Source organism: Lithobates pipiens, unplaced genomic scaffold (assembly GCF_037356315.1).
Source record: "Lithobates pipiens isolate NorthernLeopardFrog02 unplaced genomic scaffold, aLitPip1_a1.2 Scaffold_16, whole genome shotgun sequence".
NCBI classification, from domain to species: Eukaryota; Metazoa; Chordata; class Amphibia; order Anura; family Ranidae; genus Lithobates; species Lithobates pipiens.
Window position 1 is genome coordinate 236,919,808 of NW_027507748.1, and position 19,458 is coordinate 236,939,265.

At 40.5% G+C, this 19,458-nt stretch overlaps 1 protein-coding gene across 7 annotated transcripts in view; it reads right to left on the reverse strand.

Annotated features, from left to right (window-relative positions):
* Positions 1-19,458, reverse strand: part of LOC143982462 (membrane cofactor protein-like) — a 233,715-nt gene that overhangs the window by 22,659 nt on the left and 191,598 nt on the right. For 6 of the 7 annotated variants that reach the window (XM_077481196.1, XM_077481192.1, XM_077481193.1 and 3 more), the window contains one exon: positions 2,045-2,230. The exons of the other annotated variant lie outside the window; for it this stretch is intronic. In XM_077481196.1, the coding sequence (XP_077337322.1) occupies positions 2,045-2,230 (186 nt within the window). The remainder of the gene's footprint in view (positions 1-2,044; positions 2,231-19,458) is intronic. 7 annotated transcript variants of the gene reach the window in all.

The window sequence follows — 19,458 nt, forward strand, 5'->3', positions numbered from 1 at the left end:
CGGAGAGGGTTTACATCCGCTTTAAGCTGGTCATGCACTAGTAGAATTTTGTTTAAAAAAAATCTTTGTTTTAGGAACATTCATTTGATTATCTAAACCAGGGGTTTCAAACTGGCGGCCCTCCAGCTGTTGCGAAACTACAAATCCCATCATGCCTCTGCCTGTGGGAGTCATGCTTGTAACTGTCAGCCTTGCAATGACTCATGGGACTTGTAGTTTCACAACAGCTGGAGGGCCGCCAGTTTGAGACCCCTGATCTAAACCTTAGTGGGGTCATATTGACATTTGCTTTCGACTACAGTGACGAGAAAATGCAGGAATAGGATAGAAATTTTTATTGAATGAATGAATTTCTAGCACAGAATGCGGTTTCCATTCACCAAAGCCTATTCATTACAAAATTCCAAAAGTTAAATAAAATTTTGAAGTACTTTCGAAAGACATTCGCCAAGTCAGCGAATGCACTGAAGTTTTCGCACGAATGCTCATATGAACATTCATTAAATAATCTATTAGCATTTGGCCAACTTAACACTACCCTGGTTGACAATGCTGCAAGTAAAAAAGGTCTCTGTTGCACCTCCATTTAGAGCATTACATACACATTAACAGGAAATTATAGTGCAACTTACTATTACATGTAAAGAAAAAATCAAATAAATGGTGTTGCGCTACCAAAATAATTAAAACTAAACTAAAGTGCCTAGTGCATAAATGCTAAACTATATTGCAGAGCTGCAAATCCCACTAAAATAAATCAAGCCGTAAATAAAATGTAAAAAGGTACAATGAATGGATATTTCACTACCACATAATAAAGTGTCTGGTGCATGAATGTAAACAAATCACATTAAATGTGCAAAAACCTTATTGCAGAGGTGCAAACCCCCACTGAGATAAGTTTTAACAAAAGGGAAACAAATCCTCAAAGGGAAGAGTTGCATAAGGTGCCTAGTGTTTAAATCAACATAATGAAACTATACCATATTCGTATAAAAAACTGTAAAAGAATTACCAGAACTCCATATGTGCAATGATAAAATGCAACAAAATTCCCATAAACAAGTCCAATCAAGTGCATTAAAATTGAAAAATAATAAATAAAACGTGAATCACACCGTGCAAATGAACAAAATAAAGTCTATAAGCAAATTGAAGTTTGCTAAATAATCAGTGACTAATTTAGTACTTCTCCATGTGGAAGGTGAAAGGTAATTATCCCTCTTGTGCCTCTTCAGTGCTCACAGCACACCAGGTAAAATGGCCCCTTACCTTACTGCTGTAAGGTAAATAGCAGATTAAAAAGATCCAGGGATTGCATCCCTATTCCTGGCAGATCAAGCTGTCCCACACAACTGGCATTAATACTTCATATTTTCCATAGAGATCTATATCACTGAGAACCTTCTCGCACGATTTCTTAGAAAGAGGGATGCTTCTCTGTCATTCCCCAGGGATGGACGTGTCCAGCGATCAGTCACTGATTATTTAGCAAACTTCAATTTGCTTATGGACTTTATTTTGTTCATTTGCACTGTTTGATTCACGTTTTATTTATTATTTTTCAATTTTAATGCACTTGATTGGACTTGTTTATGGGAATTTTGTTGCATTTTATCATTGCACATATGAAGTTCTGGTAATTCTTTACAGTTTTTTATACGAATATGGTATAGTTTCATTATGTTGATTTAAACACTAGGCACCTTATTCAACTCTTCCCTTTGAGGATTTGTTTCTTTTTTGTTAAAACTTATCTCAGTGGGGGTTTGCACCTCTGCAATAAGGTTTTTTGCACATTTAATGTGATTTGTTTACATTCATGCACAAGACACTTTATTATGTGGTAGTGAAATATCCATTCATTGTACCTTTTTACATTTTATTTACACCTTGATTTATTTTAGTGGGGTTTGCAGCTCTGCAATATAGTATAGTATATTTACACAGGATGTTTATTTATGCACTAGGCACTTTAATTTAGCTTTAATTATTTTGGTAGCGTTAGTTTTGTTCTTGATAGAGCGGGGATATTCCAATTTACCTTTACTATTACATGTAGGCAACGCAGGATCCCATTGGCTGCTGGCATTGCAGTTGACAGAGTTGGCGCCTTTCATGGTAAAGTCCTTAAAACATTCAAAAGTGACTGCAAAATTGTAATAGTATGGACCAGCAAACCCAGATAATTTCTTTGCATTTTTCACATCTGGACTTGGACATTCAACAGCTGTAAATAAGCAAAATACAATCTTTTTTGTAAATTAACTAAATATATTGTACCAGATGAATCCGTAAAAAAGCTCAATACAAAAGTTATACAGTTAAAAACATTTCAGCCAAAAAACTTTTTTTGGAGTAGGCAAGGTTTGGATCTACTGTTGGGTTTTTATTTTTTTGTGGTCCCTCCAACAGCAATGCAAAGAGGAATTTTAGTAGAATGGGAGGTTAGCACTTAAAACTAAAACAAGTAATACAGTAGATGAGGTTATACTTTACATGGTGGTTCCAGGAAAAAACAGACCTTTCCATGGTATTAACGGATCTCCACAATTAGGGTTGCACCGATACCAATTTTTAAGACAGAGTACAAGGACCGAAACTTTTTTCAAGTATTCGCCGATACCGAAGCTGGGGACTTTGGTGAGATATCAGGGGTCTAAACAGACCTCTGACATCTCCCCTTTAAGACAGAAAAAGGGACTGTGGACAGATTCACCAGTTCCTTTCTCTGCAGCATTGGCTGCACTGAAGATGAATGGACAAGAGGCAGTTCATTCATAAACTGAAGCATCGTAAACACAGTCAGTGATCACTAACTCTGTGCATTCAGAAAAGGAAGGAAGCCGTAAATTACATATTTGCATCATTATGTATTTACATTAATTATATGATATATGGTACATTCATCAACACTCTATTTGTAGAATTCACACAATGTTTACATCTGTGCTATCCTCAAGGCCCTGACGAAACGGAATCACCCGCAATATGCGTAGGCCATTTTCTGTATAACCTGCTGGGAACATCCCTGAACTCAAATTGAATCATTAAGACTGTAAAGTATCTTAAATTTTGTTTAAACTTTTATATATAGCAATATTTTTTATCACTATCCTCCTCACTTGAGAATTGGTTAGTCATCACGTATTGCATATTTATTATGATTTAATATTCATTATGGTGATCATTTGGTGCAATTCACTGTTTATTTTTGGCACTGTATTATTTTAGTTTAATTTTATGCACAGCTTTTTTCTATGTTTATGGTAACGATGTTTGTATATAGCTTACAAATTTGAGCTGCAGCTATATATTTTTAGGATTTAATTCACTATTTAGTTTTTAGCGCTGTATTTAACCCTTTTTTATCCTAAAATTAGAGTCCCACTTCGTTCATCCCTGTGTATCATCTGTTCTATTATTTTTTTGAATTATATTTACATATTTACCAGCACCTTTTTCGGATCTCCATCCTGACAGAATCCTGAGAAGAGGGGGGAACCCGAGAAGGACCTGGAGAGCCGGAGGAGCACACAGAGATCCTGGGAAGCCAGAGGACATAGGAGACAGTCAGGGTGATCGGTGCGGTGGTGGGGGGCAGTTATAAGCACCGACCTCCCTGTATAGCTTTTAATAAAGCAGCTGAAAGCCACAGGAGGGAGAGGAGGATAAGCGGCTGTCAGCTGCTTTATTGAAAGCTATACATGGAGATCGGTGCTTATAAATGACCTCCACCACCACACCGATCATCTGTGAGGCTGCCCGGCCCCCGTGCTATGCTGAGGATGCCAGACCTGGTACAACAGGTATCAGATTTAGCATAGACGCATACAAGTATTTGTGCAAATGCTTGGTATTGGCACAGATACTAGCGTTGATATCTGTGCAACCCTATCCACAATACCATATAAGTTTTCCCAAATGATTTACTAAGGATTGCAGTCACCAAATTGATAACAAGGTTGAACTGTTCTGTACAATTGGGAATCCAGGTGCAACCATACATAAATATAAATGGTATTCTATGACAAGTTAAGAACAAGGACACTGGGGGTAAAGACAAGGAGAGGCCAATTAAATAGGTAAAGTTTTTTTTTGTAATAAATGATAAAAACAGAAATAAATCTGTCCTACCCATTTTTCAAAGTACCAACATCCTTTTAATATGGCTATAGCGCTCTTTGTTGATAAAACGCTTGTGGTGCCAGATACAGAAAACTTATGTATCATAACCAAAGGTGTAGCTATAGACCATAGGACAGGGAGCAGGAGAGCTGTTGGCTATGACTAGGGACCAGGGATTGTAAAGAGAATAAAAAAAAAAAATAACAAACATGTTATACTTACCTCCACTGTGCAGCTCGTTTTGCTCTTCTGGGGTCCCTCGGCGGATGTCTCGGCTTCCTCCCTCAGATGCTTCTCACGTTCATGCGAGCTCCCTCGCATGGTGAGAAGCATCTGCGGGTGCGCTCCCATGATACAGCCGGCGGATATAGCCGCTCGCGGTATCACACGGCCCCGCTCCCGGCGCTCCGCGTCAGTGGATGTGATTGACAGCAGCGCGAGCCAATGGCTGCGCTGCTTTCCATCCATCCACTCCAGCCAATCAGCGGCCAGGCTGAACGGTGGAAAAGGACGTCGGGGGACGAGCGCGGGACTTTCGAGGGGTGAGGTAAGTAAAACGGGGGGGGGGGGGGCTGGGGGCGCAGGCACTGTCAGATGTTTTTTCACCTTAATGCATAGAATGCATTAAGGTGAAAAAACATTTACCTTTACAACCCCTTTAATCCACCGGTTAGTAATAATGGGCATATCAAAGTATTCAAAAAGATGGTAGTGCAGGATTTACACCAAATGGAACTCAGAAAAGTTAGAGAAGCCAAAAATACTGAAATCGTAATTAAACGTCTAGAAAATAGGAAAAATCTTGTAATCAGACCAGCCGACAAGGGAGGGGGATTAGTTATACAGACAAAAGAGGCCACAAAGTGGAATTAAGGAGACAGTTAGATGATAATGATACATATATCCCACTAAGAAGTAACCCCACGAGGAGTTATAAAATGAGTGGATAAAAATTTAAAGAGGGGGCTGTTGAATAAGAAAGAAAGTATATATCTTGTTCTTAACACTTGTAGGATCCCTATTATTTACACGGTTCCCAAAATACATAAGGATAGTCTAAACCCTCTGGGACATCCTATAGTTAATGGAATCCAATTTGTTGGAGCAAGGATGGGCCAATATCTAGACTACTTTAGCTGGCTAGATAAAACATGTCCTAGGATTCTAATGTGACTTACATGCATATACAGCGAGACCTGCTAATAACCTTAATATAGTTTATATGCTCGCACGTGAGAGATAAAAGCAGTTATTTACTGTGACTTTATACACAAATGTCAACGGTTGACAACGGTTGTATATTGTGTTCACAGAAGCAAATGAGAAACATATGCCTTTTAAAGCGGAGGTCCACCCTAAAGTGGACCTTCCGCTCATTGGAACCCTCCCCCCCTCCGGCGCCACAATTGGCACCTTTCAGGGGGGGGGGTGCAGATACCTGTACAGTACAGATATCTGCACCCACTTCCGGGATAGCTCTCTGCGGAAAGGGGCGTAGATTACGCCCCTTTCCGCAAGTGCCCGCCCCTTTCCGCAAGTGCCCCGCTGCCTGCTGGGAAACACACAGATCCCAGAGGCAGCGGGGACCGTCCTTATTGCGCAGCGCAACTCGCGCATGAGCAGTAGGGAACCGGGAAATGAAGCCGAAAGGCTCCATTTCCTGATTCCCATACCCAAGATGGCGGCGGCAGGACCCGAGAGACGATCTAGAGATCGGCTTCGGGTGCCGACATCGCGGGCGCGCTGGACAGGTAAGTGTCACTATTTTAAAAGTCAGCAGCTGCAGTATTTGTAGCTGCTGGCTTTAAAAAAAAAAAAAACGCGGAATCCCGGCGGACTCCCGCTTTAAGATTCATTATATGACAGTAAGGTAAGCTCAAAGACACAGCAGAATTGAAACCAGAAAACAGAGTTAAGCCTTTGTGACTCTCAGGTGTTTTGGCCAATCACAGCCAATCTCCCACTGATCAAGAGTCTTGGCCAGCCTTACACCTATTATTTTGTCTGGAAATTACCCAGCACATTGCTAGAACTCATTACATCAGAGAGAGTGGACCTGAGCAGATTACAGATGCAGCCAGAGCTCCGTTTTATGGAAGCAAGTGGCCAAAATAGGTATTTAATACAGTTATATATGTTACTATTGTTAAATAATGTGATTAGAACTGTATACTGAACTAGTTATGTGTTCACTTGTAGTTCCACCAAACAAATGTTCAAGCAAACATCATAGCAAACATCATTAAACAAACATCATAGCAAGCGTTCAAACAAGCAAAAATATTTCTTAAGCCTCAGATATACCTCTCAGAGAGATCATAAAATGTCTAAAGTATTTAAAGTGAAAGTACAAATACTGAAGAGAAAAATATATCTACCATTTTATGTAGAATGACAAGATTGAACAGTTTATACTTTATTCAACACGTTTGTATGTGCACTGCCTGCTGCTAAATTGTCAGTGTTATATATGAAGAAAAGCTGAAATTAATAAAGAAGATAGCATAGAGGTTTGATGTGCTTCTGCTTCCATAGAACAGTGCTAGAGGAATTATGAAGTAAGAGATAGTCCTGTTTGGATTAAAAGATCAGAAATTAAAATTCTTCTAATGCCACAGCACATAAGGCACTTCATAGTGCTGTGCCTGCCACAACTACTGCCTACAACCCTCTGGCACAGAAAACCAGAGCTTACCAGAGGGACACGAAGCATCTTGGCCAACTGTTGGATGAAATTCTAATTAAAGAGGGACCCTGTCCATTAGCTACGCTTGATCAAGAAACAGTAAAGGCAACACAATGGGCATTGAAACACCTAGAAAACAGTGGTATAGCTGTTAGAAAGTCTGGAGTATTGCCTGTCACATAATTATTTCTGGCATGACAACACATACTACAAACAAGTTAAAGGGTATCACAATGGCGCTAAATTTGCCCTGAGCGTGGCAAATATTTTTTGGAGATTTGGAGGAGAATTCTATTAACTAAGCCATACCTAAAGAGTTAACAATGTATAATTGTTACATCGATGATGTCATTGTCTGGAATGGCGATGAAACCACTTCGGTCCAAATTCTGAGTATACAAAATTACAGAAATATTTCCTTCACATGGAAACATGATTCAAAACAAATAAATTTTTTGGATCTAACTATATCAGTGTTGGAGGGAAGGTTTAACACAACCTTTTTTCCAATCGGTGGATAAAAATGGCTATATACCAATAAAAAGTTGCCGGAGCTCACTGCGCATATGCCAATTAACTCAAAAGCTTTTTATTTTATCTATAATTATACACCACCATAGCCGCACGGCTCATTCCTCCAGATGAAGCCATGAGGTAGGTGGCGGAACTAGTATAGGTGGAGCCTGGCGGTGAAACCTTGTTCGTTTCAAGTGAGACCTGTTTGGATTTTTGTATCTATGCTTATTACTTTTAAATACATGTGAGTTTAATATTAGCTGGGGTGGTGAGGTTCTGTTCATTTAATACTGAGGATACTGCACTATTGCAAGCAATTTTGTCTTTTGCATGTCATTTTAATTTGCTGGAGACTAATATGTAGCCAACTCTGAAGCAGCTACATTGGGAGGTTACTGTATTGATTGCAGAGTGAGCTAAACCCTTACAAAGCTTACCAGGAACTAGTTAGGATCAGTGTGGAGCCATGCTTAAAAGGAGAATTGAACTGTGTGCAAGATGTGTTTGACCCCTTACAGGGTCTTATAAGGAGGTCAGCATGCATTACACTTGGTGTTGGGAGTACCTTAACAAGTAGTGAGTCACAGTAAAGCACAATCGCAAATTTACCCACGATTTTTTCACTTTGATAAGAAGACTTATTAATTTTATGTCACCTTTATGCACTGTTTAAATGTGATTGTCTTATTTTTTACTTATTAATTTATTAGCAGCGCTGTTACATTTGTATATCTGATGCTGAAACAGGAGTATCATGTGCAAGAGGCCTAAAAAACAAACCATGTGAAGACTGGGCTATTTCAGCCCCAAGACCTATTGGGCCCATCATATCTATTCAGGTTATGGGGAGACATCGGAAGAGAAACCTAAAACAGGATGACCAACCCCTGGAAGTGGAGCAGACCGGACAACCCCCCCTCAGAAAAAACAGACACTTCATCTGTGAAAGATGCAAAGATAGTTTGCCTAGGGTCACAATTAGCAATAAGGGATCGTCGTATATTCAGTTCAAACAGAGACATAAATGTAAATGGTCAGCCAACCAGCACAAAGGAAGAAAAAAAGACCTAAAATAGTAAGCATCTATAACAAAGCACACTCCAGTAGTAACCCAGCAGGTATTGGAGGTTCAGTAAGGCTCCCGGGTCTCCAAAGAGATACCCCCCCTTTAGCTGCAGAGGCAGAGGCTGGGGGGTGTACACATGGGATTGTAAACACACAATTTGGCAAAATTATATTTAACAGTTGAAAAAATATAAAAGGACACCTTTGTGTTTGTCCATCTTTTTAAAAAAAATGGCAAACTATTTCTATCCTTTTGTTGTGGGGGATACTGGAGTACACTACCCTTTGATCAATAGCAGCCAGTATTATATCTTCTGGTTAGTGTTGGGCAAATGGTTTGGGCAGAACATTGGCTGTTCGCTCATTTGGCGAACACCCAAAATTTTCACAGTGTTCAACCATCGGTTTGGCCGGCTGAGTGCCCCCTCAATGCACTGTGCACCACGTACTGCATTGGAAGCCCCGATTGGCTGAAGCAATGAAGGATTTGTCCAGTCAGGTCACAGAACACTGTCAGAGCCATCACTGGAGAAAGTAATGATGACTCTGCCCTGTTATAGCTCATTGCTCATAGACCCACCTCACAGGAACTTTCCCAGAGCAGTGTGATATTGGATCAATAGAACAGGGCTCTATTTATTGCTACTAGAAAGTTAGTTTGCTATTATGATTCTATTGTGCGGGTAAGATCAGTGTGAATATAGTGATAGCGCAGTGTGGTTGTAGTGCAGCCATTCATTTTTACTTTAGTGTCAGTTTAGTGTTTCAGGGTAGGTTTACTGCAATACATTGAGGTGCGTTGGTGCATGTTTACTGCAGTATATCGGAAGGCTAAATAGATGATGGACTTTGTAGGCACCACAATAACAATGTTTATAAAATGCAAATATCTTTACAATTTACAATGCTAAAACATTTTGCTTTCACAGTATCGTACTAATTGCCTGATTGGCACATGACACCACCATGTTACACTACAGCAACATTACTAAACTGTCCATTTGGTCATAAACCATTCTGATGGACACGATTGGTAGGTGGATAGTATTACAACCTTGATGTTGAGTGGTTGGAGGTGTACTGTAGCTCAGCTCTACATGTTACATATAGAAAAACGCTTCTTCAGGACCTTAGGCATGTAGTCCACATAGATAAAATGATGATCCCACAAGTATACATCTCTTTAAAAAAAAAAAAAAAGCAAAAACATATAATCTATATCTGACGAATATAGACAGTATCTCACAAAAGTGAATACACCTCACATTTTTTTAATATTTTATTATAGCTTTTCATGTGGGGAATCGGGGGCTTCAGTAACCAAAACTGCAGTGTTTATTCTCATGACACATCATAGGAAGCACCTCCATGGTTAACAAAGGACAGAATTAAAATTAGACTTGGGAAACATTAATAAATCACTGGGACCAGGTGGCTTGCACCTGAAAGTTGTTCTTAATTTTTACTGACAGTCTACTGGCTGGAATGGTACCAGCTGATTAGAGAAAAGCCAATGTAGCACCAATATTTAAAAAGGGACACAAACACATCCCTGGGAATTACAGACCAGTTAGCCTAACTTCAATAGTATGTAAACTCTTGGAGGGGATGATAAGGGACTATATACAAGATTTTAGTAATGAGAACGGTATCATTAGCAGTAATCAGCATGGATTCACGAAGAATCATTCTTGCCAAACCAATCTATTACCCTTCTGTGAGGAGGTGAGTTGCCATCTAGATAAAGGAAGGCCCATAGACGTGGTGTATCTGGATTTTGCAAAAGCATTTCACACAGTTCCCCATAAACATTTACTGTACAAAATAAGGTCTGTTGGCATGGACCATAGGGTGAGTGTATTGAAAACTGGCTTCAAGGGTGAGTTCAGAGGGTGCTGAAAAAGAGGGAGTACTCAGAATGGTCAGGGGTGGGTAGTGGGGTCCCCCAGGGTTCTGTGCTGGGACCAATCCTGTTTAATTTGTTCATAAACAACCTGGAGAATGGGGTAAACAGTTCAATCTCTGTATTTGCGGACTATACTAAGCTAAGCATCGCAATAACTTCTCTGCAGGATGTGGAAACCTTTCAAAAAGATCTGAACAAATGAATGGAGTGGGCAACTATGTGGCAAATGAGGTTCAATGTAGAAAAAAAAAGCTGCTGCTAACAAAGCAAACAGAATGTTGGCATGCATTAAAAAGGGGATTCATTCCAGAGATAAAATGAAAATTCTCCCGCTCTACAAGACTCTGGTCCGGCCGCACCTAGAGTATGCTGTCCAGTTCTGGGCACCAATCCTCAGGAAGGATGTACTGGAAATAGAGCAAGTACAAAGAAGGGCAACAAAGCTAATAAAGGGTCTGGAGAATATTGGTTATGAGGAAAGGTTGCGAACACTGAACTTATTCTCTTTGAAGAAGAGACGCTTGAGAGGGGATACGATTTCAATTTACAAATACCGTACTGGTGACCCTATAATAGGGATAAAACTTTTTCACGGAAGGGAGTTTAACAAGACTCAAGGCCACTTAAAATTAGAAGAACAGAGGTTTAATCTTAAACTATGTAGAGGATTCTTTACTGTAAGAGCGACACAGATGTGGAATTCCTTTCCACAGCGGTAGTTTCAGCGGGGAGCATCGATAGTTTCAAGAAACTATTAGATAAGCACCTGAATGACCACAACATACAGGGATATACAATGTAATACTGACATATAATCACACACATAGGCTGGACTTGATGGACTTGTGTCTTTTTTCGACCTCACCTGCTATGTAACTATATAACACTGAAGAAATTACACTTTGCTACAATGTAAAGTAGTGAGTGTACAGCTTATATAACAGTGTAAATTTGATGTCCCCTCAAAATAACTCACACAGCCATCAATGTCTAAACCACTGGCAACAAAAGTGAGTACACCACTAAGTGAAAATGTCCAAATTGGGCCCAAAATGTTAATATTTTGTGTGGCCACCATTATTTTCCAGCACTGCCGTAACCCTCTTTGGCATGGAGTTCACCAGAGCTTCACAGGTTGCCACTGGAGTCCTCTGCCACTCCTCCATGATGACATCATGGAGCTGGTGGATGTTAGAGAGCTTGTGCTCTTCCACCTTCCGATTGAGGAATCCCCACAGAAGAGCAATAGGGTTTAGGTTTGGAGACATGCTTGGCTGGCTCATCACTTTTATCCTCAAATTCTTTAGCAAGGCAGTGGTTGTCTTGGAGATGTGTTTGGGGTCATTATGTTGGAATTCTGCCCTGTGGCCCAGACTCTGAAGGGGGGGGGGAATCATGCTCTGCTTCAGCATGTCACAGTAAATGTCGGCATTCATGGTTCCTCAATGTGCTGTAGCTCCCTAGAGCCGTCAGGGCTCGTGCAGCCCCAGACAATGACACTCCCACAAACATGCTTGACTGTAGGCAAGACACACTTGTCTTTGTACTCCTCACCTGGTTGCCACCACACACGCTTGACACCATCTGAACCAAATAAGTTTATCTTGGTCTCATCAGACCACAGGACATGGTTCCAGTAAAGCATGTCCTTAGTCTGCTTGATTTCAGTAAACTGTTTGCGGGCTTTCTTGTGCATCATCTTTAGAAGAGGCTTCCTTCTGGGGTGAAAGCCATGCAAACCAATTTAATGCAATGTGCGGTGTATGGTCTGAGCACTGATAGGCTGACCTCCCACACATTCAATCTCTGCAGCAATGCTGGCAGCACTCATACGTCTATTTCCCAAAGACAACCTCTGGATATGACGCTGAGCCCATGCGCTCAACTTCTTTGGTTGACCATGGTGGGGCCTGTTCTGATCGGAACCTGTCCTGTTAAACCGCTGTATGGTCTTGGCCATTGTTCTTCTTCTTATAGCCTAGGCTATCTTTATGTAGAGCAACAATTCTTTTTTTCAGATCCTCAGAGAGTTCTTTTCCATGAGGTGCCATGTTGAACTTCCAGTGACCAATATGAGAAAGTGAGAGCAATAACACCAAATCTAGCACACCTGCTCCCCATTCACACCTGAGACCTTGTAACACTGAGTCACGTGACACTGGGGAGGGAAAACGGCTAATTGGGTCCAATTTGGCCATTTTCACTTAGGGTGTACTCAATTTTATTGCCAGCACTTTAGACATTAATGGCTGTGTCTTGCGTTAGGAACCATGAATGCCAACATTTACTGTGACATGCTGAAGCAGAGCATGATCCCCCCCCCCCCCCCTTCAGAGTCTGGGCCACAGGGCAGAATTCCAACATAATGACCCCAAACACATCTCCAAGACAACCACTGCCTTGCTAAAGAATTTGAGGATAAAAGTGATGAGCCAGCCAAGCATGTCTCCAAACCTAAACCCTATTGCTCTTCTGTGGGGATTCCTCAATCGGAAGGTGGAAGAGCACAAGCTCTCTAACATCCACCAGCTCCATGATGTCATCATGGAGGAGTGGCAGAGGACTCCACATTTACACTGTTATACAAGTGTAATTTCTGCATTGTTGTCAGTTGAAAAGATATAATAAAATATTTACAAAATGTGAGGGGTGTACTCACTTTTGTGAGAATATTTTATATTTTATATATATATATATATATATATATATATATATATATATATATATATATATATATATATATATATATATAATGCTGCTTGCCTATCACCCAACAAGCAAAAGGTCAAAACAAACAGCCCAAGTGTAGAACAAACACACCATGGCTATGGGTGTACATGCAACCTTGGTGTACTGATGCATAATTGAACAGATAGTACATAAAATAAGGCACTAGAGCCACCCATAAAAGGAAATACACTCAAACCCAAGTAAATCCAAACCTGTTATACTTACAGGTAGACTATTATAGAAATAGGGCTAGAGCCTTGCATCATTTTGATCATAGTGATAATTCACCAATCAATGTAGAAGGAAGCAGGTGTCCAAGATACACCGGGGACTGCGTGGATGTATTGTCAGGTATTAGAATACTAATACAAATGTAGAGATCCATTTAGAGATATGGGTAGTGTGTTTTTGATGTTATATATGGAAAACAGAAGTTACCAAACATACAAAAGGGAACTTTCGTAAATTACCAAGCAACCACTGCTCTGCAATTTGCCTATATTGTACAATTATAAAAATGTGGCGCTCGCAAACGTTAATAAACATGTGTAACCAAGTGTGGATAAGTGCAGATGTGAATACACAAAGCAAAAAACATGTTAATAAAGTCCAAATAAATGTGCTGAATGTTCTGATCCACAATGGGAAAAAAACTTTTGAAATGTAATGGACCACAGACACTCCAGGACTTTTCAGGTGCAGACACGCCACCCCCACATGTGTCCCCACTTACCAAATGGCGATGACCCCCAGCTTTGCAGTCTGGGAGTCACTTCAGGCTTATGTGATGGTATCCAGAGAAGATCAGGAGTGGAGTTGTGCACATCAGATCAAAGGATTTCTAGTTGGAATTTCTCAGCAGAATCACCAGGCACCAAAAAAGGATAAAAAAATGGAACTAATAGTGAAATTGAAAAGGGATTTATTCCATATACAAATGGGTACTTACAAAATAGTTGATAAAAACAGGCATGTAAAGGGATTAGAGATGGATCCGGACGCTGCTCGCGGCGTGCATTTCAAGGAGCAGGAAATTACGTCAGTGCCACCAGAAATACGTCGACATGTTTCGCCAATCTACAGGGCGTTATCAACGACCTTTTTTTCCCAATGCGGTACAGAACATTCAGCACATTTATTTGGACTTTATTTACATGTTTTTTGCTTTGTATATTAACATCTGAACTTATCCACACTTGGTTAAACATGTTTATTAACATTTGCGAGCGCCACATTTTTATAATTTTAAATTTCTAGTGAGTAGCACTTTGTGTAGCAGCTGCTTTAGTTTTCCTTTTCACCGTTTTTTCACCATTCAGCACGAGTTTAAATTTTATATTATATTGTACAAGGTGACAAACACAGGGTAGAAATAGATGAATCTAACAAAGATGCTATGTGATGGCTGAATTTTAATTATTTTTTTTTTAAACATCCATGAGGTCGCTATTGACCATACTATAGTTGCCAGCAGTCACATAACAAGGTAAGAATATAAACAGGGTTGCTAGATACCGAACGTATTCGCCTATGACAGAACAATTTTAATAACCTACCGCATAAAGAAACTTCCACTACACAGCTCCACCATTCCTGGACCACCCAGTGTGGTGAAAGGTGGCTGTATGAGACGCTGACCGTGTCCCCTTGTACACCTGCACCGTCCGAGATGTCACGTCCGTGAAACCGGAAATGGCATTGATCAACACACAGCCATTAATGTCTAAACTGCTGGCAATAAAAGCAAGTACACCCCTAAGTGAAAATGGCCAAATTAGCCATTTTCCTCCCCAGTGTCAAGTGACTCATCAGTGTTACAAGGTCTCAGGTATGAATGGGGAACAGGTATGCTAAATTTGGTGTTATTGCTCTCACTTTCTCATACTGGTCACTGGACGTTCAACATGGCACCTAATGGCAAACAAGTCTCTGAGGATCTGAAAAAAAGAATTGTTGCTCTACATAAAGATAGCTTAGGCTATAAGAAGATTGCCATGGTGTGTTTGTTTTGACCTTTTGCTTGTTGGGTGATAGACAACCAGCATGTTATATCGGACATATATTAATATATATATTTTTTAGAGATGTATTACTTGTGAGATTTACCATTCATTTATACTATTCATATAGAATACGTGTCTATGCTCCTGAAGAAGCGTTTCCATGCGTAACATGTAGAGCTGAGCTACAGCACACCTCCAACCACTCAACACCAAGTTTTTTTGTAATACTATCAACTACCAATCATGTCTATCAGAATGGTTTTGTGACCAAATATACAGTTTACCAATGTTGGTGTAACAAGGTGGTGCGTTATGTGCCAATCGGGTAATTAGTGCAATACCATGAATGGAAAATGTTTCAGCATTGTAAATTTTATAGTTGTAATAAAGACATTTGAATTTTATAAACATTGTTATTGTGGTAACTACAAAGTCCATCGTCAATTTATTTATTTAGCCTTCCAATCCTATTGGGGACGTGGCACTTTTGCATATTTTTTGTATCCACAGTACCATTCTGATGATACAACTAAAACTCTTTCTACGGCAGTATATCAAGGTGCGTTGGTGCAAGTTTACTGTAGTATATTGACGTGCGCTAGTGCAAGTTTACTGCAGTGTACTTAAGTGCCTTAAGCCCCATACACACTATCAGATTTTTTCCTTCAGATTTACCAAAACCATATAATATGAGGTCAAACCTTAGGAGTTTCAATGTGTATGTAATCATGCAGGCCCTTGCACTACATGATTTTGGTAAAACTGAAGACAAAAAATCAGCAGAAAATCTGATAGTGTGTATGGGGCTTAAGGCACTTCAGTACACTAAAGTAAACTTGCACTAACGCACATCAATATACTGCAGTAAACGGGCACCAATGCACCTCAATATACTGCAGTAAACTTGCACCAACGCACCTTGATATACTGCAGTAGAAAGAGTTTTAGGTGTATCATCAGAGTGGTACTGTGGATACAAAAAGAAAACAAAAAAAGGCTTTAGTGCACTTTTATTATAGTATATTGAATTCTGTCAGTGCAGTTTTTTTACATTGATTAAAGTGCATCCGAATACACATTTCCCCTACTCTATTACATTTCAGTAATAAGCCCGCCCCCATCATGTCTGAGAGGCCAACAAGGAGATGCAGTTGTTCCCATGGCACTGTAAAGGGGCTAGCAGCATCCGTGTCCACAGACAAAGGTGGACATGGTCTGTCCTCAGGCAGGGCACCATTTCCTCCGTTTAGCAATGTTGCCCGTGCCATCCAGCCACAGCATGCAGAGGTGGTGGACTGGCTTACTAAACCATCCTCATCCTCTGTCACCCATGCAGAGATTAGTGCCCAGTCTACCACAGCTGCCAGAGCGGCTTATTCTGCCTCCTTCTACAGCTACTCCTGCTATAGCCCGAGCATCATGCATGGAGGAGTCAGCTGAGTTATTTGAACACAGTGTCAGCCACTTGTTCTTTGATGATGCACAAGCATTACTTGATTTTGATGTTGGTTCTGACCCTGAGGTTAAGGAAGGTAGGAACTTGAGCCTACAGAGAGGGGAGAATGTTGGTAAACCCCAAATTGGCAGTCACACCCCCCCCCCTTCCTCCCCCAGATGCAGAATATTGCCAAGTTGGTTCCAGGGATGATGAGGATGGAAGAATGGAGGGAATGATGATGATTAGATGCTGGATAGAGAAGAGAAGTAAAGTGTAGATTAGGCACAACCACAATGCAGCTGCCATCATGGAAGAGTAGAGTAGCCACCCTATTCCTTCACATTTGGCATAGGGTTTGGGATTAAATGTACCATTTCAGTCTTTGGAGATCACACTAAGCTATGCAGTGGAATAACATCCTTACTGGATGTCTCCAATTTACAAACTGACCTCAATGCACTGTCTAAATGGGCGACTATATGGCAGATGAGGTTTAATGTTGATAAATGTAAAGCTATGCACTTGGGGGCTAAGAATATGCATGCATCATACATACTGGGGGGGGGGGGTTACAGCTGGGTGAATCCATAGTGGAGAAGAATCTGGGGGTTTTGGTAAGCTCAATAATAACATGCAATGCCAAGCTGTGGTTTCCAAAGAGAACAAAGTCCTTCCTTGTATTGAGAGGTATGGACTCCAGAGAGAGGGATATCATTTTGCTCCTGTACAAATCATTAGTAAGACCTCATCTGGAATATGAAGTTCAGTTTTGAGCACCCGTTTTTAAAAGGGATATAGGGGAACTAGAGAAAGTGCATAGAAGGGCAAACAAACTGATAAGGGGCATGGAGGAGCTCAGCTATGAAAAAAGATTAGATTAAGGGGGATATGATCAACATGTACAAATATATAAGGGGTTCATATAGTGAACTTGGTGTTGAATTATTCACTTTACGATCAACACAGAGGACACACTTTATGCCTAGCGGAAAAGCGATTTAATCTCAAAAATACGGAAAGGTTTTTTCATATTAAGAGATGGGAAAATGTGGAATATTCTACAGCCAGAGGTGATTCTGGCCAGCTTAGAAGAGTGCCTTAAGAAAGGCCAGGATTCTTTCCTAAATGTACATAATATAATCTGGGTTCTAACATTTATAGGTGAAGTTGATCTAGGGAAAATCCGATTGCCTCTCTGGGATCAGGAAGGAATTTTTTCCCCTGCTGTAGCAAATTGGATCAACTGTGGGTATAGGATTGTGTATATGGGATCGTATACTATTTTTTATTTTTATGGTTGCACTAGATGGACTTGTGTCTTTTTTCAACCTGATTAACTATGCAACATTGTGGACTGGTTACCTCCCGCCCCACTTCCCACAGCACAGCTGTCTGGGCCTTTTTATAGCACATGCGCAGCCTATCGCACTGTTGCAATTTGCAAAAACACCAGCCATTTGGATACCACATGCTTGACAAGGCATTTAACCTCCCACCACTCAGCCTTTTTTTTTTTTTTTGTTTCACAAAGTTCAGCCCTTTTGCAAGAGCACCTGAAAGCCACATAAAAGGGATGCAATTCTGCTCCTCCTCACCTTTCAGGTCTACCCCCACTATATCTCATGACCTCAGCAGCCTCCACTGATAGGTATGATCACATAGTCACTGTCACATAGTAGGTGAGATTGAAAAAAGACAAGTCCATCAAGTCCAACTTATGTGTGTACTTATATATCAATATTACATTGTATATTCCTGTATTTTGCGGTCATTCGGGTGCATATCTAATAGTTTTTTTAAACTAATCGATGCTCCCCGCTGAGACCACCACCGCTCTTAGAGTAAAGAACCTTCTACATTGTTTAAGGTTAAACCTCTTTTCTTCTAATTTTAATGAGTGGCCACGTGTCATGTTAAACTCCCTTCTGCGAAAAAGTTTTATCTCTATTGTGGGGTCACCAGTACGGCATTTGTAATTTTACATTTTATGCCCTCTCAGGCATCTCTTCTCCAGAGAGAATAAGTTCCGTGCTTGCAACCTTTCCTCATAACTAGTATCCTCCAGACCCTTTATTAGCTTAGTTGCCCATCTTTGTACTCTCTCCATTTCCAGTACATCCTTCCTGAGAACTGGTGCCCAGAACTGGACAGCATACTCTAGGTGCGGCCGCACCAGGGTCTTGTAGAGCGGGAGAAATATCCCCTTTTTAAATGTATGCCAATATTCTGTTTGCTTTGTTAGCAGCAGCTTAGTATTGCATGCCATTGCTGAGCCTATCATCTACTAGGACCCCCAGGTCCTTTTCCATCCTAGATTCCCCCAGAGGTTCCAACCCTAGTGTATAGATTTCATTTATATTTTTGGCACCCAAATGCATTATTTTAAATTTTTCTAAATTAAACCTCATTTGGCATGTAGTTGCCCACCCCATTAATTTGTTCAGATCTTTTTGCAAGGTTTCCACATCCTGCTGAGAAGTTATTGCCCTGCTTAGCTTAGTATCGTGCGCAAATACAGAGACAGAACTGTTTACCCCATCCGCCAAGGTATTTATAAACAAAATAAATAGGATTGGTCCCAGCACAGAACCCTGGGGGACCCCACTACCCACCTCTGACCATTCCAAGTACTCCCCATTTTTCCCCACCCTCTGAACTCGCCCTTGTAGCTAGTTTTCAATCCTTGTACTCACCCTATGGTCCAAGCCAACGGACCTTATTTTGTACAGTAAACATTTGTGGGGAATGGTTAATGGGGAACTGTGTGAAATGCTTTTGCAAAATCCAGATACACCACGTCTACGGGCCTTCCTTTTTCTAGATGGCAACTCACTGCCTCATAGAAGGTTATTAGATTGGTTTGGCAACAAAAATTGTCTTAATGAATCCATGCTGATTACTGCTAATGATACCTTTCTCGTTACTAAAATCTTGTATATAGTCTTGTATGTAGCTTGCATACTATTGAGGTTAGGCTAACTGGTCT